At 41.0% G+C, this 23,278-nt stretch overlaps 1 protein-coding gene across 1 annotated transcript in view; it reads right to left on the bottom strand.

Moving 5' to 3' along the window:
* Positions 1-23,278, bottom strand: part of Hmcn1 (hemicentin 1) — a 442,116-nt gene that overhangs the window by 324,117 nt on the left and 94,721 nt on the right. The window contains exon 2 of the mRNA XM_028874743.2: positions 8,158-8,228. Coding sequence (XP_028730576.1) covers positions 8,158-8,228 — 71 coding nt within the window. The remainder of the gene's footprint in view (positions 1-8,157; positions 8,229-23,278) is intronic.

Here is a 23,278-nt window from a genome sequence, read left to right as displayed (position 1 = left end):
TCTGACAGGGTAATTGCAAAGGCAATATTCAAAGTCAATTCCAGTTCCAAAGCTCCAAAACTAATCTTCAAGACTCAAGAAATTGCAAGATTCAAGAAATAAAAATAAAGGTCTCTTGGAGAAATAATTGCTTCTGCTATTTAGACTGAAAAGAAACCTCTCAATTTTCCTTTATATTAATTTCATTAGAAGAAACATTGTCACTTTACTCTAGTAAACCTACGTTTTGCAAGGAAGCATTTTGACTTCCAGCCATTATCTAAAACAGACAGAACCAGATCTATACATTCCGGTGGGGAACATGCAACCTCTAGGCAGGTTGAGTGGTATATATGGACCGAACCAAGGCATCATGTGTTAGTGGATTATTTTTCACCAGGAGACTCAAATGTAAATTTTGGAGTGCATCATGCATTTATCCTCAAAAACAGTCTCACACAGGTGCCCTTTGAAAGAAAGATCAAGAAACTTCCCATTCCCATCCACACCAACCCTGTCTAGCCATCTGTAAATTCCATTTTCCAAACAAGCAGAATATGCTTCTGTAATCTTTGTCCTTCAGTGTTCACCCAAAAGGTCATTTAAAAAAAATCAGTCATGGGCTAGAGAGATGGCTCAGAGGCTAAGAGCACTGCCTGCTCTTCCAGAGGTCCTGAGTTCAATTTCCAGCAACCACAAGGTGGCTCACTACTATCTGTAATGAGATCTGGTGCCCTCTTCTGGTATACATGCATATATGCAGGCAGAACATTGTATACATAATAAACAAACAAATAAATAAATAATCATCCATTTAGTTCTGGATATGGCACCAGAATGGGTAGCTGAAAATGAGTCACACATTTCTACAGGTGCCCTCCAGTCTCAACCTCTCTCATTCACCCTTGAGGACACATAGTAGTCCACAAGGAACTTTTAATCTTTCAGAAACTCTAACAAAAACTCTAAGATGCAAACTAGTTGTCAAGATGTTTCATTGGCCACAGCAAAATTAAAATACTAAAATTTCCATCAGTATCAGCATCACACTTCATAAAATGTACCTATAATCACTCTTAAATAAACTTGGCTTCTCTGATTCAGTAGAAATTTTCTGAAGAGAGAGAGTAACTTTCTAATTATAATTAATTTTGTCACTTTCTGCTCGGTAATTTAGGTAAGCTAATTTCTCAAGAAAATCTGGGAAGCGGGAATGGAGGTAAAAATAATTGAGTGATAAATTCATTTTGATAAGGATAAGGTCAGTCCTAGACCCCCAGCTGCCTTTAATTATCTACTTTCCTGCTTTGAACTAAAATAAAAGAGAAATTGTGTAAATAAATATGTTAATTTGATTAGATTAACAAGGTTACTTAAAGCAATAGTTGGAAGGAAAGCTGTAGAGCGATAAAGGGCTGGCTTAGGCATTAAAAGCCCCAGTTTTGTTTTGGTTTTGTTTGGTTAATAATTTTTTTGACATCATAATATAATTATATCATTTCCCCTTCCTTTTCCTTCCTCCAAATCTTCCCATGTGCCTCCCACTTACTCTCTTTTAAATTCATGACCTCTTTTTCTTAATTGTTGTTATGTACAAATATACATATATGTCTACATACATTACATACATATATAAAATGTGTATATAAATACACACAAACATTACGTCTATATGTATGTGTGTATAAATGTATTTTTTGTGTGTATGTGTGTGTGTGTGTGTGTGTGAGAGAGAGAGAGAGAGAGAGAGAGAGAGAGAGAGAGAGAGAGAGAGAGAGAATATATATGAATGAGATCAGCCTTGGTACTTGAAATTTGGGGAACTGTCACTTAATATCTCAACACTGGTGTTTACTCATTTGTAAAAGGAAACAGTAATATTTGGATAGTTTTACATTGAAACAGTGACTTTGAAACACTTGCAAAACTTTCCCCAGGGCATACATTCCATAACTAATGCAAATTAATGTCCTAAGTACGTGGAGACTGTTTCCCTTAAAGAAACACTACAGGTAGCAGCCGCAACCGTCGCCGTTTCCGTCTGTGCGTCAGACGCCACAGTCTGCTCCCGAAGCCCACGCACGCATTACAAACTGGACTCTTTAATCAAATTGTTGTCCCCAAATTAAACAATAAAGTACAGGCCATTCTTCTTTACTCCTAGAGAAGTCATAAGTACACTTGTTCACAGCTGCGTTTCTTAGAATACCAGAAGTTACATAAAGTGCTTCCTGTCTGTCACAGCAAATTCTCCTAAAGTTGGCATTATCTTGGCCTCCATTTGTGAATACTGTTTGCCAGCTTAGCCATCATGTTTCCTGGTCTCTGTTGGCAAAGGATTTTAGCATCAACCATTCTTCTGGAACAACCAAACATTCCCCACACACACATCCACTGCACTTGTTCTTTTTGCTCAGGCCTCTGCTTCTGTTCAGGATGGAGGTAAATTAGGCCACATCCTGAACTTCCTATAGCTCTCTCCTCTTGCTGGTGAACACGAATGTCCTGCGTACATTTGGGCTTTCTAAAAATCCATTCCATTAAATGCTACAGTAGAAAGTAAGTTCTGTGGAGAACTTTGCGCTGGAGAAGGATCAACAATATATATGAAAGTTGTGAGCGCCATTTAATTATGTAGACATCTCGGTTATTATTTTTGTGGAATATTTTTCTTGGTATTTCAAATGTTTGACTAATGGGCTTTTTGTTCTTTAAAACATTTGGATAAAATACTGAAAAGCATAACAGTGCCAATAATATTTTCTAAAACTCAACAGGCTTTATAATTTCTTATAAAGAATGTGACCCAAGGCAGCACTCTTCCCTGAATATTTACAACTTTATTAATTGCCAAGCTCTGTGTGATCTGAATACCATTGGTTACCATTTGTCTTTCCCTCCTTCTCCCTGGGGAGAAAGTTCAGTTGCCTTTAAACTTACTTCTCCGTTAACAAGATGGAAAGGAATAAAATACAATTAATGCAATAAATGTGATAATTTAAATGTAGTAACTTTCGTCAATTTTTCTTAGAAATGTTTAGATTAGTTTCCTTATTCCATTTCTCTATGGGAAAATAAACTAAGACAGATGCAGTGTTAACGGACAAGTATTTAATGCACTTCAAACTGAGTTCCCTTTTTTTTATTTTCAAAATCAATTTAGATGTGAAAGGAATGTTTTCTGATGTTTGCTTTCCCACAAGTACAAGTTGAGTTTTAATAAAACAGGGAGCCTTGCTTCACCTGATGCCAGTGATTTGGCAGGGGTAGGGGAGGTCAGGAATTAAACCCCAAACAAAATCTATTATCCTACACGAACCATTTATAAAATATATAACGTATATAGTTGCTCATACTAATTTATGAAACAATAAAATATTCTCCATGCAGAGAACAAAGAGAAAATAGTATATATATCTTAGATTAAACGTAAAGTGCTAAGTTGATTTTGTTGCTTTTTGTTTTTTGTTTTTTAATTTGGCCCTTACTTGGTACAATTTTTTCCCTTAATTGAAAAAAAAAGAAGTATTTACTAGAAATATTCAAATTAAAAACTCCCATGGTATCCTTGATGCTTGTAATAGTGCCCAGTATTGAATGAAAGGAAAAACTAGATATATGATTTCTTTCTCAACAAGATATTCTAATTGAGCCCTTGTGGATCTTAGACAACACAAGCCAAAACAAAACGGCAATAAATAATAATAATAATAAGATGTGCCTCGCCCAGAGCAAATGTCCAGAGACAAGGACACCAGCTCCAGTTCCAAGAGAAAGAGATTTTTTTTTTCTAATGGAGGTAAAAATCAAACTACCCTAGACACTGACTGCATCCGACTCAGTTCCAGAGGGTGTTGGGAAGAGCTCTGCCAACAGAGTCAAGGGGTGTGAGTCAGGAAGCAGGATCCTTCACCCTGGAGACAAATGGCACGGAGAATACAGACACTCCCTGAAGATCCTTCAAATGCAAACAGGGAGAGGCAGGAAATGGCAGTGCGGTGCCAGGTCTTCTTTGGAACGTGGCTATTTTCAGTCTTTTCAGACTTTTGTGAAGATAGTTCATCCGTATTCTTACAGAGAAGAAGGTGAATACAGCAAATCTCCCCTAATAGGTCCTCGGCTTGAAATCTCCCTCACGTGGCCTTTCTGGGTCTCTTCAATGTATTGAAAACTGACATTGGGTTTTTAAGACATCTTTGCACCAGTGAGTTTAAATCATCTCGATATAAGGTTGCTGCTAATGAACATTTTTTAAAAGAAGTGGCATTCATTTATGCAACAATTATGTAAACCACACCCTACTACCCTGGCTAATCCCCCAAAAGGCGCACAGGCTACAGAGAGAACTACAAGGCTCTTGTCATTAGGGTTCACAGTAGAATGAGTGAATGTAGGGACTGAGGCAACCAAGAAAATGGAATTCCTCAAGTCATAATCCCTTAGCAGGGTAAACAATTCTATAAGACTTTTTTTTTTCCTGGAGAATCTCAACATCTGTAGATTTTTCTATTTTTTTTCCTTATTAAGAAATTTTTTATTCACTTTACATACCAACCACAGATCCCACTCTCTTCCCTCCTCCTGTTCCCTGCCCCCAGCCTTCCCTCCCCAACCCACGCCCCAATTCCCTTCTCCAAAAAGGGTAAGGCCTCTCCTGGGGAGTCAGCAGAGCCTGGTACATTCAGTTGAGGCAGGTCCAAGCCCCTCCCCATGCATCGAGGCTGTACAAGGTGTCCCACCATAGGTAATAGGCTCCAGAAAGCCAGCTCATGCACCAAGGATAGATCCTGATTTTACTGCCTTAAGCAGACCAAGCTACACAACTGTCCTGCTTATGCAGAGGTGGCTCAGGGGTTAAGAGCACTAGCTGCTCTTCCAGAGGTCATAAGTTCAATTCTCAACAACCACATGGTGGCTCACAAGATTTTTCTATTCTAAGGAAGAAAAAAGTGACTAGGAATTAAGCAGTAAGTCAATGACTATTATAGCAACAAGCTATAAGGGCAGGAGGATGATTACTGATAGGGAAGGTGACAAAAAGAAAATTCATTAAAACGTAGGAATACTTGGGATACTTGCACAAGTTCATTTACATATTCATGAACTATAATTCAGTGTGGTATGCACATCAAGACATGCACAAAACAGAAGCAACCTTAGTTAGCATTCTCAATCAAGCTGTTCACCAAACACTGCAACTAATCAGACATTAATACTTTAAAATGTGTTTTGACCTGTGCTCACGTGCAGATTCTGGCATATCTGTCCATCACTTCACTCGAATTCCTATGTGAGCATACTGTACATGTCAGACATTTTACTCCGAAGATTTAATAATAATGTATGATGTATAATGATATCAAACATGTTCCTTTGATGTAAATGTGGCATGTGCTCTATGACAAAGAGGCAATGAGATAAGAATGAGCCTGGAGGACAGAGCAGGACTCTAGGAAGAAATCACGTTCAGCATAGGACTGAGCATTTTAAAGACTGTGAATTCTGCCAAGGGAGTGCAGAGAGGAGATTTAAAGACAGGAATTTCCTGTGCAAAGAGAGCAGCCTATGCAAAAGCCCCCAGGAGAAGGGTGAGGAACAGATATGGGGAGGATCTATGCAAGTTCCTTGAAGCAGAACACAGAGTCTGGGGAAACACACGACCCCAGAAAGGGATGACGGGTAGACGGGTCTCAGGCATTCCAACTTACGAGGAGTATTTATGAAGCCCCAGCAGGGGTCAAAGTTCAGAGATACGTTCTGAGACTTCCATCTACCGATCACAAAAGGACTGAAAAGTAAAAGCCAGAGCAAACTCAAAAACATCAGTTAGGTGCTTTCCTCCACTAGTTCAGTAAAGTCATTGGAATTAGGGTGGTGTCAGGAGAGAGAAACTCAATGGATTTTAAAGACATCTATGAAGTTTAAAAGAAGACTTTACCAAAGTTAGCTTAAGAGGTAGGTGAGAGGTGTATTAGCAATGAATCAAATATTCGGTTGGCTAATCACAGTGCCATAGCAACATCTACGAAGCTGACAAACAGGAGACAGAGACCGAGGGTTAAGGGTCAGGTTTGGAGAACCAGAGAAGGAACATTCCGAGTCCCATTTTAGAGAGCCACCTTGACACCCCAGAGATTAAAATGGGGATCTGTTCCTCCAAAGAGACTAAGGCTCAAAACAAATGTGACCACGTGCAAGTCTACTTAAAGAGGGGCCATAAAATGAGGAGAAAGTGGGATCCAGTTCCTAAAGCTGGAGGAACCCCAATGTTTGCTGGTCAATTTGAAGGTCAGAGGCGTTCCCAGGAAGTTGCACGGGGAAAGTGGGAAGAAAAATAGGAGAAGGGAGGAGAGAAAAGGGAGTGTCAACGAGGAGAAAAGGGACAATATCATGAAGGACAGAGAAACCAAAGGCTTCGTTCCTATGTGCCTGTACATGAAACCGAAGCCAGTCACTTGCTCTGAGGAGAACACTTGTTGAAACAGCAACTATTATAGGATTTCTAATCGTTACAGAATAAAGGTTTAAGGAGAGTGAATGAGACTTTAAATTGTCAGTAAAAGGAATGAGGGGTTGAACTGACTAAAGAAACACAGCGGAACTGTGAGAGGGCAAGAAAGGTGGTCATGGTTTCATCGCGCCCTCCCGTGGGGGTTTCATCAAACACTCCCATGGGTTGGAATGTCTGAGACCCGTCCACCTCTCATCCCTTTCTGGGGCCATGCGTTTCCCCGGGGCTCTGTGTTCTGCCTCAAGGGACTTGCATAGATCCCCCCCATATCTGTGTCCTCATCCTTCTCCCGGGATTTTTGCATCGGCGGCTCTCTTTGCACAGGATGTTCTTGTCTTTAAATGCTCTCTTCTGCACTCCCTCGGCAGAGTTGACAATCTTTAAAATACTCTTATCTTGAATGTGATTTCTTCCTAGAGTCCTGCTCTCTCTTCCAGGCTTGTTCTCATCTCACTGCCTCTTTGTCACAGGGCAGGGGGTACACTGTGCCACGCTGTGAGACTGTCACAGCCCTCGGCCACTGGTGGATAAGCATGAACAGTGCGGATAGTCAAGTCACTTAGAAATGAGGTTTTGCCTTCAGAACAGAAAAGCGCTGCACAGGGAAGACAAAATAGTGTTTTAAAATGATAAGTCTCAGAACTCAGATTGGCAGAAAGTGAAAAACTGAAAGATCTAATGGCCTGGGAGAAGGCATACGAGCCACTTGCCTGGAGTTTCCGGTGGATGTAAAGAAATGTAAGTAGCATAAGAAGCTGCCTCATTATCTCTATGGACAGTGGGTTGGTGGAGACTGAGATACCTGCATTAGTTATTTGGGAAATGGAAGACTTGAAATAGTGACAAGGCTCAGGATGTTTGTGGGAATTCAGGACTAGAATGCGGTTAAGGTCCACTGAGATGGGCTAGTAAGTCAAGGAGTGAGGAGTGAGGAGGTGCTGTTTAACTAGGATAGGATGGCTGTTACCACACACATTGAAGTCACTTGGCACGGCACTAGCCCTGAGGGGAAACTATGAACAATGGTCTAGATGAACGCTGGAAAGTAACAAGGGGGTTGGGGGGTCCCCATAGATGAGAGCGTCAGAAGCCGCTGAGAAAGTGTAGTAACTACAGCCTCACAGAAGCAAATTCTTCTAAGGAATGGATTTAGGGATAATCTCAAAGCAGCACAAAAGGGACACTACACACCAACTCATTCTCCAAGTACTGCCTTCAGAATGATACTTAAATGAATGCTACTGGTCTTTCCTAGTCACGATATGATATTTACACTCAACATTTCTATATGGGCAAGTCAGAGGAAGGAGAATCACAATGACCTTAGTTCTGGTTTTTTATGTTGTAAGGAAGAATTATTAACCTAACCGTTTCTTTGGTATCAAGGGGAAGGGACCTTTCTAGGACAGGGTTCAGCAAATAGTTTCTGTAAAGAAGACAAACAGCCTCTGTCCTAACTTCTCTGACCCATTGTCACAGGGCAAAGGCAGCCGTAGGTGCTGCACAAACGGACATAGAATATCATATTCTGTATCTATTGATTCATTCTAGACATGAGTGGGGAAAGGCCATGACGTGTCCTGAGTCCCCTGAGAGAATGATTGCTTCCTTCAGATTCTAACGTGAAGAAAGTCAGCCAAAGATGCATGGTTTCCCACTTCACTCACCTGAACATAGAGCTCTCTGAGTTCATATTGAAATTTTTTGGGATCGGTGGTAATTGTCACTGGACCAATTTCTGTGGAGACAAAAAAAAATGGCATAGTTCAACAAACTGCAGCCAATAACATTAAATACTTCACTATGTTTGCGAATATCTTTTTCCATATACTAAATAATTATTGACTAATAACAGCAAAGTGCTAAAGACTCATTTTATAGCTACCAAGAAACAGTTCATAATTTGCTATGAATTTTGCATATCTAAAACAGTATACTTTTAACCTTAGGAAATGCAAGTGGGGGTAAGAACTGGCACAAGATCTCAGTTCTTTTTAACTTCATCAGTCAGAAAATACTGAGCACATTCATGGCTGCTGTTAATATGTAAATAAATCAATCACACATCCATCCTGTAATTCAATTTTCTACATTATAGAGAAAAATCCCATCTCAGTTAGTTCAAAATAAAGTGCATTGCAAAACAAAAAGGGAGAAAAGAAAAGAAAAATGAGTATTCACCACCCAGCCCACATGATTTCATAATAACTTCAAGAGGCACAGATACAAAGGCATTGGCCATGGCAGAAAGAGTCCTTACAACTTCTCTCCCTGTGGTTGGGATAGCTGGGTCTCATTATCACCACTCCCCTAAGCTGGCTTGGATCACAGTTACCTTCAGAGCTGTGTTCCCTCCAAGACTTCCTTGAGGTACGGAGCAAGCCACCACTTCTAACAGGAGCAAGTCCAGGCTACTGCTTTCCATGCAGAGTCATGACTTGTGGTTTGAATTAAGAGCAAAGAAGCAATCTGGATATCAGCTTATATTAAGATGATTATAAACATACATGCACACACATACATGCACACAGATGCACACATGAATACACACATTATTTTTGGCAGATGCAACATGCTTGCTTGTAACAAGTATTTTTCAGTACCTAAAGCTTATTCTTAAGAAAAAAAAAACTTTTAAAATACATATTTGAAAGTACACGTTTAGATACCATTCACCTTTGTGAGACATCATTCATGTATTTGAGTAGTAGTATTAAAATTCATCTAGGTATCACGCAGAAGTACATAACATTTAAATTCTTAGAGCAGACGAAAAGTTTTCTATTTTACGTAAGGAAGATCTAGGATGCACTCAAAATTATAGTGTGTAATAGCAACACAAAATTAGAAAGATTCTTAATAATTAGCTTTTATAAAAGATGGTCTAGTTCAGAAGCATGCTGGAATTTCTACTTCAAAGGATAATAGCTAATTAGCCAGGCCTCCTATAACATGCTACATGTGGCTTAAAAGCAGACTGTAGAATTTGGAAAAATAAATGAGATAAATTGGAAAGGAGCACAATTTCTCTGCCATGATCTATGTAATTTTTCTTAGAAATGGCACGAGAAAAAATATCTTGACCCCTTCCCTATAGATTAGACACCTTGCAATTTTCAAAAGGAATGGCGAGCTGATTGGCTAAACCGTGTGAAAATGCAAACATCTGCATTCCATACAAAGCAGAGTGGCCATTAGCCATGTTCTGAGTGTATGGAAAAATGAGGGAAGCCGATTCCCTCAAGACTAAACAAAGGCATACTTTGCAAAGGAATGCAAAACAGTGACTGGGCATGCCAGACAGTTACACCCTGACAGATGAACTGTCAACAGCAGTGTCAAGCCAATCTTCTATGTTCCCGCATGGCATCCTACTAAAGTCATTCAAGAACGTAGAAAGGGACACAAAGACGATGGCGGGGTGGAACTGTATAAGAGTAAAGGGAAAAAGGAATAAGGAATGTAGCTTGTAAAAGCAGCCCCTCTAATTCTACAAAAAACAAAAGGGGCTGAGTACATGTTTTTCTTTAAGAGTCAGGGTCAGAGGTGCTATTCCAGCTAGAGGACTGATTAGCCTTCATTTAGTTACCCAGAGACTGTCAAATGTACACCTGTTTTCAAGCAAGATCAGAATCTGCTCTGAAGTTCATTAATAAACATTTTTGCAAACTACTCTGGACAGCCGAGATAAATCTTTTATCATTTATGAGAAACGCTCAGGAGAGGGAACGGCTTGCCAAGCTGCCATATTCCTCCAGCTGGAAGCATCCTTTCCAACTTTTAAAACACTGAGCGATACGACTCTTTGGCAAAGCTAGCCCTCCTCCCTTACAGCCCTTGCTTCCATTCCAGTGTGTCTCTACTTAACAGAGCCCTGCATCTGTGTGTCACTGGTAATTTCCTCTTCCTTTTCACTCACGTTGGCTTCGTTTCCTGCCAAGCTTTCAATGATATTCAGCAGGTACAACTTTGTCCCCTCCTCCCACCTGAACGTGGTCCTATACTAGTCACAAATTTTCATGGGAACTCTCAAAGACAAGCCACACTCTTCTTCCTCCAAATTTCAAACTTTGTTAGCATCCCTTAGCATGAGTTTGGTGTGGTTCTTACTATCCCCAAGGCCTTCCCTTGACCTTTGTCTGCTCACGTATCTCTCTATATAAGACCTCATTTAAAACCAGTCTCTTGAATGTTTTGCCTTTTCACTAATGTCCTTTAATGTTATCTCAATAATTTGACTGTAATAAAGACAATGGAAGACTAAAAGTGAGTATTTGGTAGAATGCAGAGACATCCTCTGCATTACTCTATAGATGGATAATGGTTTACACTGAAAATTCAACCCAATCAAAATAGTAAATGAAATAACCAACCATCTCACAAAAGAATTACAGAGCTAGGAGGGTATTGAAAGACAAGAGGAAGGGAGAAAGAGAAAATAATAGAGGTTAAACCAAGGCTTGGAGACTTAACTTTTACATTTTCACCATAAGTCCATCATGGGGCTCCTTGCTAAGCTAAGATCAGTGATAACAGACTCATCAACTGAAGACTTCTCATACGCAACATAACCACAATGTCTGTCCTTTGATTAAAAGATTGGTATAGTCAATATTCTAATTCCCACACAATTATTTTTCCCTTTTAATTTTTTTATTATTATTATTCTATTCGTTTTACATATCAACCACAGAATCCCCTGTCCTCCCTCCTCCCACCCACCCCCAGATCCCCCCCAACCCACCCTCCATTCCCACCTCCTCCAAGGCAAGGTCTCCCCTAGGAAGTCAGCAGAACCTGGTACATTCAGTTGAGGCAGGTCCAAGCCCGTCCTCCCTGCACCAAGGTGTCTGAGCATAGGCACTAGGTCCCAAAAAGCCAGCTCATGCACTAAGGACAGGTCCTGGTCTCACTGCCTGGGGGCCCCCTAAACAGTTCAAGCTAAACAACTGTCTCGCTTATCCAGAGAGCTTAGTCCAGTTCCATGGGGGCTCCTCAGCTATTGGTTCACAGTTCACGTGTTTCTACTAGTTTGGCCATTTGTCCCTGTGCTTTTTCCAATCATGGTCACGATTATCTCTTGCTCATATGATCCCTCCTCTCTCTCATCGTTTGGACTCCTGGTGCTCCACCTGGGGTTTGGTTGTGGATCTCTGCATCTGCTTCCATTAGTCACTGGATGAGGGTTCTATGATGACAGTTGGGTATTCAGCCATCCGATCATCAGGGTAGGTCAGCTCAGGTACCCTCTCGACCATTGCCAGTAGTCTATAGTGGAGTCATCTTTGTGGATTCCTGGGGACCTCTCTAGCACTCTGCTTCTTCCTATTCCCATAGTGTCTTCATTAATTTAAAAAAAAAAAATTGGTAGAATGTACAAAAATGTAAGATACATGTCACAATTCTGAAGACCCCTTTTGATTAAAAAGAAAAAAATCTTAACCCCTAAGAACTTGCCTCTTCTCAATAATTTTGCTCTTTCCTGTTTCCCGGGGCTTTATCAAAGGCGTTGGATTTTGTTCCAGCATCTCAGGCATTGTTCTCCTAATCTGAGTTGCTGGACCTACTTGAGAAAATAATGGAAAGAAATTCACAATGTAATATTTTCTTACATTGCTTCATTTGGCAAGACCGATGGCCAGCTCCTCGCTTCCTTTTTCCTTTCCACACACAGATTGCTGGCCCTTGGAGGCTTTCCACTTTGCTCAGAGCACTTTCTTGATAATGACAAGCTCTTCCTCACTGCTGCCTTCTGGGGGTCTGCTTGATTTCACGGCTGCAATCGCATTTTGGGCTCTTTCCTCTCAACATGATGTTGATAGTTACAAATAAGAAGGGGAAAGTGACGAATAGCATCCAAGCATTATAGGAGAATCAAAGCAATATGTACCAAACAGGGCTGGGCGAATTAGAAGCCGGATTCTATTGTAATGTACAATAATAACCGGTATCTTAAAAGAAGGCAGAACTAGCATCTGCAAAGGGCCAAGTGAATAATACACAGAGAGGCAGAAAATGTTCTCCATGTCTGAGGAAGGCAGAGAGACCCTAGAGCTCTGGTGGAGCTTTCAGGGGAGACAACGGGAAGGGACCTGGTGTGAGTGGTAACCTGAAGAGACTGCCAGGTTAACAGAGTGACAGACAGACAGCAGAGAGCTAGACCTCCAGACACAGCCGCCTCAAATTTCCTCTCAGCCTAAACTGAACTTGATCCACTTTCCAAAAATTGTGTTCTCAATTTAAGACGAATCAATTCTAAATGATTTAATGTGTAAAAAGGCCGGTATACATATACACATTTAAAGCATTAAAGTTGTTTTTTTTTTTTTCTGAATAAAAAGAAATCATGCTTCCTGTCGGGAGATGCGACAGAAATCAGATTAATAACTATACTCAGTTGAACTACAGCATTCTCTTTCCAGGTTCCCCCGTCCCTGTCTTGGAACCATTTGAAAGTGGTCTGCATCAAATTGCCAAGAGCAGGACTGACAGGTGAGTCTGAGCTGAACCTGTTGAGCTGAGTGCATTCCTCCTCACATTAGAAGAGGCACCTGTAAGGACCACTGATCGGCCCTTAATGACTGTTTTGGCCATAGAGTGATGATACCTTTGGTGCATTTTCTAAAACTGGACTCAAGAGATGAATTCATGAGAAACAGGTTATCTAACATTGACTAAATATCATTCTGTTCCACTATCCAAAAAGAGCATCCATTGAACAAATGAGTTGTGTGATAACCTTCAGGACACGCATTCAGCAAAACTGCAGAGTGTGTACTGTGCACAGAGTGGTCCCGCTCATTTGTTCTGTGCTGCTGGACAGGATGCAGAAAAAAAAAACTGTTTAATGAATTCAGCAATGTTACACAGTGCTTCAGCAGCGGAAGCGAAGAAGAATGCCTTCATAATGGACCTGGAAGATGAAGTATGTGGAGCAGGTTGTTATCGCTTAGACTGGATTCTGGCCAGGGCATCAGCAAATACCTTTGTACAGACAGCCGTGGGATTTTTAACGGCAACAAAATTCAGACTTTCAGTTTTGTACATATTTCTAAACATAAAATTAGACTTTTGGCATTGACTATGTGTGTGTGTTAATAAGAAGAGACAGAAAAATGTAAGATATTTTAAACTCACCTATTTAATAAGATTTAATTAAACAATGTTTCTAATATGATCAAGGTACTTTGGTAGCAAAGAAAAATAATTAAAAAGTCATTTCCAAAACCACATCTTAATTTAAGTAACTATATTATTATATAGAAATCTTTCTTAAATTTTAGAAATAAAATTTTGAAACCCTTTGTATAAGTGTGTATGACTGTGTATGTATGAGTATGTGTGTATGAGTGTGTGTGTTGTGTTAGTGTGTGTGTATGAGTATGTGTGTATGAGTGTGTGTGTTGTGTTAGTGTGTGTGTATGAGTATGTGTGTATGAGTATGTATGTTGTTTGTGTGTGTGTGTGTGTGTGTGTGTGTGTGTGTGTGTGTGTGTGACAGGGTGTGCATGAGTGTGTGTGCAGCAAAAATAGGTTTCCATGTGGATTAGTCAAACATGCTTAGCCATCTATTAACCCTATGAACTTCAATAATAACCAACATGGCGTCATGCCTACATGCCCACAGGTACTAGCTTTCTGGGGTTCACCAAACACTTGCTGGTTGGATTTAAGGTCCACTCTTATTCTGCTAAACGGACATAGTGTCAAACTCCAAATTTTTATCTTTTTATGTATAGATTAACACAGATCTCAGACCTCATCGGGGAAGGTTCCTTGTGCAGCGGACTGTGTTTTAGTGCAGGGACTCACTGCCGGTCTAACGGCAGAGAATGTCAGTGGAGTGCTCACCCACAAATGGACTATCTATATCACACACACACACACACACACACACACACACACACACACACACACACACTCACTCAAAGCTGAGGAACCAATGTGGAAGAGGGGGCAGAGAGGTTGCAAGAGCCAAAGACCAGGGAGGACCAGAGTTTAACAGAGTGTTCTCAACATTACAGGACCTCTGCACTCATGACCTCAAAGCAGCTGTGGCCGCCCACACAAGAGCAAGCCATTCACCATTCTAGCATGGATCTGGGAGGGGATCACAAGCCTCTGCCCTGAACTGAGGAGGCATTGACAGCTGATGGCTTCTGGGAGGTCAACCATAGGCCTGTAAATGGCCCCACATTTATATAAGCAGCATGAGTAGAACTCATTGAGTTAAAAATGAGGAAGGAGGAGGAGGAGAGGAAGACGACAGAGTGTTAGGGGATGTAGGGGATGGGAAGCTAGGGGAGTAGTTGGGGGAAGCAATGAGGGTGACTACAATCAAATTACATTGAAATTCTCAGAATTAAATACTGAGATGACAAGCATGTATGGGCACACGTGGCAAGATTATGATCTTGATTATTTGGGGGCAGAGCCCTAGAAGGGGGCTGAAGCACAGGAGCTCAAGTTTGAGGATAGCCTGGACTACAGAGCAAGGTCCAAGGCAGAAGGAATGGAGGGAGGGAAGGAGGAAGGGGGAGGGGGAGGGGAGGGGGAGAGGGATATATATATATATGAGAGAGAGAGAGAGAGAGAGAGAGAGAGAGAGAGAGAGAGAGAGAGAGAGAGAAAGCCAGGCAGTGGTGGCACACGCCTTTAATCCCAGCACTTGGGACACAGAGGCAGGCGGACCTCCATGAGTTCACTGCCAGCCTGGTCTACAAAGCAAGTTCCAGGACAGCCAGCCAGGACTGCTACAAAGAGAAATCCTGCCCTAAAAATAAACAAAAACAAAAAACAAAAAAAAAAGGAAAAAAAGAAAAAGAAAAAAGATGGGGAATTTCATAAAAAAAAGGTGGAACCTCTGAGTCACGTGGTAATTCTATTTTTACTTTTTAAAAGCACCATACTGTTTTGCTCAATGCTATGAAGTTTTACTTTTCTATCAGTTGTACACGAAGTTTCTAGTTTCTCCAAATCAATCTGCCATTTATTGCTTTTCATTTTTGTTGTTCTATGTATTAACCATTCTAATGTGTGGCGGTATGATTTCCCCCATGATTAGATGTTGAGGATCTTTTTATATACTTATTGGACACTTGCACCTTTTTTTTTAATGTTCCCTCAGCTTGCAAATATTTGAAAGCTGTTTGTTTTGTTGTTGAGTTTCAGGAGTTCATGCTGACCCTATCTGCTAATCGGCTGTCCCATATAGGATATCGTGTTCTCCACAAAGGTTGTCTCTTTCCTGTCAATAGTTTCTTTGAATACACAAAATTTCATTGGGGACAACTTAAAAAAAAAAATGACTGAAATTCATTTTAAAGCTTTAACTGCTCTGTTAGGAGACTCACTCACAGCAGGTCCTAGGGCAGAGAGAATAAGCGGCTGTGGAGTGAACATCTAATCATACCCCTCCCCTCGGAGGACAGAGATCATCATGAAAGAAGAGGTGGGAAGATGGTAAGAGCCAGAGTTAGTAGCGGACCGCTGTGAAGCAGGGTTCTGCAGCCACAATAGGAGCGTTTGATCCTCGCACTGGCTATGACTGTGTTCCCAAGACCAGCACAGTATCAAGCCAGTCAAAATCCCAGCATGAATGGGGAGGGGCTCACAGAGTCCCACCTCTAGCTGAGCAGTTACTGGCAATTGGTGGCTGCTGGATGTGGGGAAGTCAGAAGAGCTTGGATGGGGCCTATGAACATGGGTTGTTCATGTTCCAAGGGCTGGCCCTACATCCATGTACCTACTGGCAGTACTAAATGGACCTGGTGGGTTTAAAGGGTACATGAAGCTGGAAGAAAAAGTGGTAGGGAGTATAAAAGAAGTCGAAAGGATGGAAGTGAGGACGGCCTTGACCAAAACACATTATATTCATGTAGGAAATTCTCAAAACTAAGATTTTTTAAAAGAAAAAGTAAAAATAAATTGCTATGTTAGACAATTCTTTAATATTTAAAGCCTTCAAATTAAAATATACAAATCAGTTCAAGCTAAATGAAAAGGAAAATTACTAAGAAAAAAAATGAATCACTAGTTAAGAATAAAAGCTATGTATTTCCAAGTCTTTACAAAAGAATCCACTATTGTTGAGATTTCCACATGTTGGGAGAAGAGGCTAAACTTCAGTCTTGATTGTTTCCATAACAATCAAACCAATGTATGCAGCCCTCCGATGGTGTTTTCAAGAAAAAATGTAATTAGGGACCCAGAACCATATTTGCAAACATTTTATTTTTGAAAATACAGGGGATGCTTCAGCATATGACAGGTGAGGAGATGACCTGTACGTGATTTTCCTCTAAACACTCGCATCAATTCCAGCAACAGGAACCACAACCTTGAGGATGGCTCAGCGGACGGGAAAAAGCACAAGCAAACAAGTGATTTAAAGGAAGTCTTGATTATAAGGCTCAGAAATATCTGGGTGTGTCTAGGCAGCTGCCTGGATTTATGGCCAGTGCATTTGTGCACAGCCCAGCTCTCCACAGAGCCCCGCCCTAGCGTTTAATACTTCACAGCCATTATTCTGAAATTACTTTTTTTTTTCTTCAGATTTGTTTTGTAAGTGAAGTTCTATGGAGCAACAGATTTAGACAATGGGGCTTTGAACCCTGGTCAATGCCTGAGTCTGACTTTCCACCATCTTTTAGAGCAGGTTCTCAGCCTCCGACTCTCCGGTTTCTACAATATGCTGCCCAGTAGCCCAATCAACTCAGGCCGGCTGTCATTTTCAACCCCACAAGGACCAGGATAAGCACACGGATCAGGAGCCTGAAGCACCCTGCATTAGCAAGGAGCAGTGCGTGGAGAAACTTGCTCTAGACCGGCAGAACTACAGAAGTGGCTAAGGCCAAGTCCTCAGTCCCTCAAGACTTTCACACACTCTGCATCTAAACATATGGGGGGGAGGGGGAGGCAGGTTTAAAGCCAGCTATGAGTTGCCTGTTCATCAAAGGTCGAGGCTGCTGGGAAAGATGTCTGGCTCATCTTCACTCACTGAAACATTTGGGGTACAGAACACGGGTCTCAAGGCTTGCAGGATAACCTCACATGGCACATCTGCCATGGGTCAAGTGCATCCCACATGGTTAAAACCCTTCTAGTGCTCATGTGGTGCTTCACTTAACCCAAAAGTAGCCATGTGCCCCAGACTGCCGGTGGAAGCTCTACACCCGGAGGTACAGGGTCTCCCTTTTTGCTTCCAATCCTCTAGAACCTGGTTTAAATTATTAGCATGGATTTTTACCATCCATCTTTATTTTGTGGAATAAATGCAAATGTAAGAGCATTTAACTGGTATGCAGATTTACTCAAATTACACAATTCATATTTTGTGGCTGATCCCAGATGGCGTCCACAGCTGTCCAAAAGAGACAAACACAAGCCAGATTAAGGAATGCTGAAGAAGAAACCGTTTATAATCCTAGCAATAGTATGAGCATTCCAGGTTTATCATGAAATTATGGTAAGCAGGACTTCCAATGAAAAGGCATAAACTATTTTTAATGAAGAAAACAAAGTATTAAAATATGTGTATTCTGAAGATACTTCATTGATTTAATATATTTAAATTATTCAATATATATTCTCAGGAACTTCGTGCTACATTTTAGGAAATGGTGATGTTATTCTTAAATTTACTTTTAAAACAGTAAAGGCAATTAGAGCAATGAAAACCAACAAAGAAAACAGTGAAGGACATCACACCTACCAATAAGTGAGCAGACAGGAGTGTGGTTGTTTAAATAACTATGGAATAGAGTGGACATACTCCAAACGAGTATTTCGAGACAAGATCAAACAAGAATCTTTACTTTAAAAATATCTAACTTTGGACTTGTGAGAAGGTTCAGAAGGTAAGGGAGCTTTCAGGAAAGCTTGCTGACCTAGAACATAGAACCACAACTCAGCAGGAAAGAACCAACTCCCAGAAACTGTCTTCTGACCGCAAGCCTGCCATGACAGGTGTGCTCCTGCACACACACACACACACACACACACACACACACACACACACAATACATAATAAAGAATTTTTTTTAATTCTAACTTTAATTCATATTTTGCAGTATACAGTAAAACAATCTCTAAATGAATTAACTGGGTAATATAACCACTACATTTTTGGTTGTGAGTCTAGCCTTTAACAAAGCTGAGCCATCTCTCCAGCCCAATAACGATTACAATTATTTAACGACATCTAAATTAGAACATATAATTAGAATATGTATCTAGATTCTACATACATAAATATTCTGTGAAGAAAATAGCATTCCCTTTCCCTGGGGAAAAAAAAATCAGGAGAAAAGACTTACAGATAGGAATATTTGAAAAATAAATGGACTTTAAAAACTGAAATAAAATGTGAAAATAAAATTGGGAAACATTCTTCCTAATAGTTAACCTAAGTTGGACTATACACTGGAGAGAGTGTTCCAGTTGATAAAAGGAAGCAATGCACTAGCCAGCACGTGAAAGGAGGACTTGCTTAAGAGTGAAGACGTGACCAGCGCTCCACTTCAGTGAGTGTGAAAGGAACGCAAACCGCTACGCGTCGGAAACACACATGATGCGGGCGGGGCGGGGCGGGGCGGAGCGGGGTGGGTCGGGATGTGGGAGGGAGGCTTTTTTTTTTTTAATTGTTATTCAGTCCAGTGTCATGGTGAACCTAGAATGTTTGTGCTTCTGTTAATATTATGGATAGTTACCATTGCTGTGTTGTATGTATTAGAGGTCTCATAAGTCATAAAGGTACTGGTGATGAACTCGTTTTCCTGTTAGAGTTCACTGGAAATAAGAAGACAGTGACATTATCAGGATATGAATGGGCAGTGCCAAAAACTGAGAAGTGATTAAACTGCACAGTTTTCTAAAGAAAGTCAGCCTGTAACGATGTATCGTTGCACGTGGAACCCAAGTCAATGTTTACCTATGAAATTAAATGGCCGGTAGAATTGCTCATGTTAACTGAAATTATTTGCAAAGGCACACAGGTGTAAGTAAGGACAAATTCTGAAAGACAACACCAATAAAAACGGATGTTTGGAGTTGATGGAATAACAAATACTTTTTTATTTTTCAAATGTTTTCTAAGCAGGGCCTGGAAAAATGGCTCAATATACAAACACTTGCCATGCAAGTGTGAGGAGGTGAATTGAAATTGCCAGCACCCACATAGAAGCTGGGCATGGCTACTCAGGCCTGTGACCCTAGATCTAGACGGCAGAGACAGGCAGATCCTGACAACTTTCTGGCCAGTTAAAGTAGCCCAAACAGTGTGCCACTGGCTCAATGAGAGACCCTGTCTCAAGAAAATAAAGTGGAAAACAGGATCTGCCTGTCTCTGCCTTCCAATGCTGGGGTCACAGGCCCAAGCAGCTCTGGCCTCAGCATGCACAGACATAAATGCATACACCTGCATACTCATATGCACATACCATAGACACTTGCACCAAACGCGCGCGCGCGCGCGCGCGCGCGACACACACACACAACTTGAAGGTTTTCTAATCATTGTACTCACAGCTTAAGAAGGCAGAGATTTCACTTTATCATCTACAAGCTTGAGGTCATGTTTGTGACTATTGGCTGTGTGGAGTTATTAATTTGCTTATCAATGGTTATTGATGCTTTTATCAAAGTTATTCCTGAGCATTAGGCAAGATAACAAAGAAAGCATTAACTGAGGTATCGAAGTTGTGAGTCTAAAGTAATTTAGTCCAATGTAGGCGGTCATTTTTCAGCTAGTATTCTCTCCTAATCCCCTCACTTCTCTCTTTTGTCTCTTTTAAGGACACACCTGTCCACAATGTTATCTTCTTTGTAGCATGAATCTTAGAAGACCTTCTTAATAAAAACAAATCTGGGCTGGGTATGAGGGTGAATGCTGGAAGATCAGGGAAGCAGAACATGCCACAGCCACCTCACCTCACTAATTCCTCAGCTGATCCTGTTTCCTCAGACTGGAAGCCTCTGAGTCCTCATCCAAATGGGTTTCTGCTGAACTGTTGTTCGAAAGCCTAAAAGCTTAACCAGCGTAGTTCCTGGTTTTCATGCCTTATATACCTTTCTGCTTCCTGTCATTACTTCCTGGGATTAAAGGCGTGAGTCATCATGCCTGGCTATTTCCACTGTGGCCTTGAACTCACAGAGATCCATGCCTCCAGAAGGCTAGGATTAAAGGTGTGAGTGCCACCATTCTCTAGCCTCCATATCTAGTGGCTGTTCTGTTCTCTGATCCCAGATAAGTTTATTAGGGTGCACAATATTTTGGGGAACACAATACCACCACATTTCTTAGTGATTAGTCTTTGGCCATAATACAAAGAATTTCTGTTGGTGGAATGACATAAAATACCACTCAGGTTTATAACTCCAAAATCCAAGCACAGCCTGATTTGGGTTCTTTTTCTTCAGATTATCAATTTTTATTTTCCTTGCATATTCTTGCAGTTACATGTGTCTGTTTATAAGCAAATGCCTTACTTTCGTATCTTCATTGAATGGTAAAATATGAAATAGTTGGAATAATTGTAAATATTGAATATGAAACTGAATTGTTTATGTGAGCACCCATTTTAAATTTAAATATTTCTGCTAACATGAAGAGGTTCAGAATATTTATCTTAGTTAGCAGATTTAAAACAACTCACATTTGGAAGCTGCCTAAGTCTCTTCAAGGTCAGTGAGCTAATTACTCTGTTTCCTTTTTTCCCTCTATTGTCTTAGTTTGAATCTTTTCCAAAGGCTTCCGGTCTAAGATAAACTGAGCATCATGGTGTTGGGATAACGAGGAAGCATCCACTAGGTCCTCCACCACCAACACACTGCTACAACAGCCAAGAGGCATGCGCGTTCCCACAAATGCCAGTGGCGTATATCCAAGACTTTTCAAAAATTCGAGAGAGGAAACAAGGGACACTCTGTGCCACTTTCTCCTATCACCGGCATCAGTCCTCTCTTACCAACAGATACGAACGAACCTGAAGGTTTCAATACCTCTGCTCCCAATTCCCACACTTCTCTCCTTCTCTCCCAAGAACATTCCCGCTAACTGATGGTATCAAGCCACCCTCCCTTTAAAACCTGTGCTCCAAAAAGCAAGAGATGCTATTCTTCGTTATACACTCTGCACTCAAACTGAACTCCAGTAATTAACATGTGTGTTACAGGCGTCCATTAATAACAATTAGCAGAGACACCAAAAGACCGGAGCGGGCCAGCAAAAGCTCCCAACTAAACTGAAAAACGTGGCTCAGATTACTGCCAGTGCACAACCTGATGGAAAAATCTCCCGAGCCCAGATGAAAAGGCTCAAGTTGCTGAGAGGCGCTCTCCTGCATGACCTGTCCCCTAACCGCCACCCCCACCTCCACCCCCCCGCCTTTGTTAAATGTTTAAGCTAAGACATTGCTTATTCTTTTTATTGGAGTCCAAGCAAGCAACTTCGGTTGAAATCAAGAGTCTGTCACAGACTAACTTTGTTTTAGAGTTCTGTCAAATCCCGTTCTGTTTCCTTATCTGAGAACCACCGCATCTGTGCCACAGGGCTGCCATGAGCACTCGGTGAGGAGAGAGTGCATGGGGGAGTGACTGGAGGAGAGGAGCACACAGGGGAAGCCAGAGCTGCTGCTGGTTTCCAGTGGTTTCCATGAGAAGGTGATGTGCTGGGGGTGACAGCTGCTGAGTAACTGTCTACAGCATGATGGGGGTGGGGGAGGGGAGCCTTGACTTCTGGGGTTAGAAAATTTGTTTCCTAATTAATGCCTAAGAGGATTTACTGAATTCCAATTTCCAACTCAGAAAGGAGGTAGGCAAATTATATCCTTAGTCAGTCGTGTCTTTTTACATTTTTACCTTTTTACAGTACATTACAAAAGAGAAGTTTAGACTGTGGTCATTTGGCAGTTTTAGATAATTAAAATTGTACCTCTTGCTTTCATAAAACTGAATTTTATTAAGCAGTAAAAAAAAAAAAAAATCCTTTCCCAGCCTATCACTGAATCAGATCTTCTAATTTTACATTAGATGATAAGGCATTTCACAACTATGGCTTGATCTTTCATTTATGCTTTATGATATTTGTAAATTTCATAGATACTCAAGCACGAAGGAAGTAAAGCCATTTGGCAAGAGTCAGCATCTGATCTGCGTCTGCTAATTAGTGTTTTAGCTGTGCACAGGGACACCAGTACTAGAAACCCAGTGAGAATTTGCACTTACCTCATGTGTCACTGTCTTGGATGCCCTATAGAAAATAGCCACCTCCTTACTTTTGTTTAAAATATGTTTGCTGCCAAGGCTGTTTTCCTCCTTTACCTACCAAACTTTCCATTATGACTCAACTCACAACCCATCTTTGTGTGAAACCTCCAGAACGTCTCCTTTCTCTGAATCAAAAAATCATTCTTCTGTCCGGGCGGTAGTGGTGCACGCCTTTAATCCCAGCACTCGGGAGGCAGAGGCAGGCGGATCTCTGTGAGTTTGAGGCCAGCCTGGTCTCCAGAGTGAGATCCAGGAAAGGTGCAAAGCTACACAGAGAAATCCTGTCTCGGAAAAAAAAAAAATCATTCTTCTGAATTAAGTCTGAACTACTTGTGGAGGATTTACTAGGTGTGGTTAGCATCACCTAAAATGGCTTCCAGTGGTTCCCACCTCCTGGATTATAAATTATACCATTTATAAATTATACCATGTATAATCCCCTCCCACTAACTAGGGACTATCTAGATGTTTGTTTCTAACAGAATGGGACAAAATGACATTATAGCCAACACTGGAGTACTA

This window comes from Peromyscus leucopus, chromosome 15 (assembly GCF_004664715.2).
Source record: "Peromyscus leucopus breed LL Stock chromosome 15, UCI_PerLeu_2.1, whole genome shotgun sequence".
NCBI lineage: Eukaryota > Metazoa > Chordata > Mammalia > Rodentia > Cricetidae > Peromyscus > Peromyscus leucopus.
Note: the sequence above shows the minus strand (reverse complement) of the source record. Positions and strands in the feature narration are given on the sequence as shown.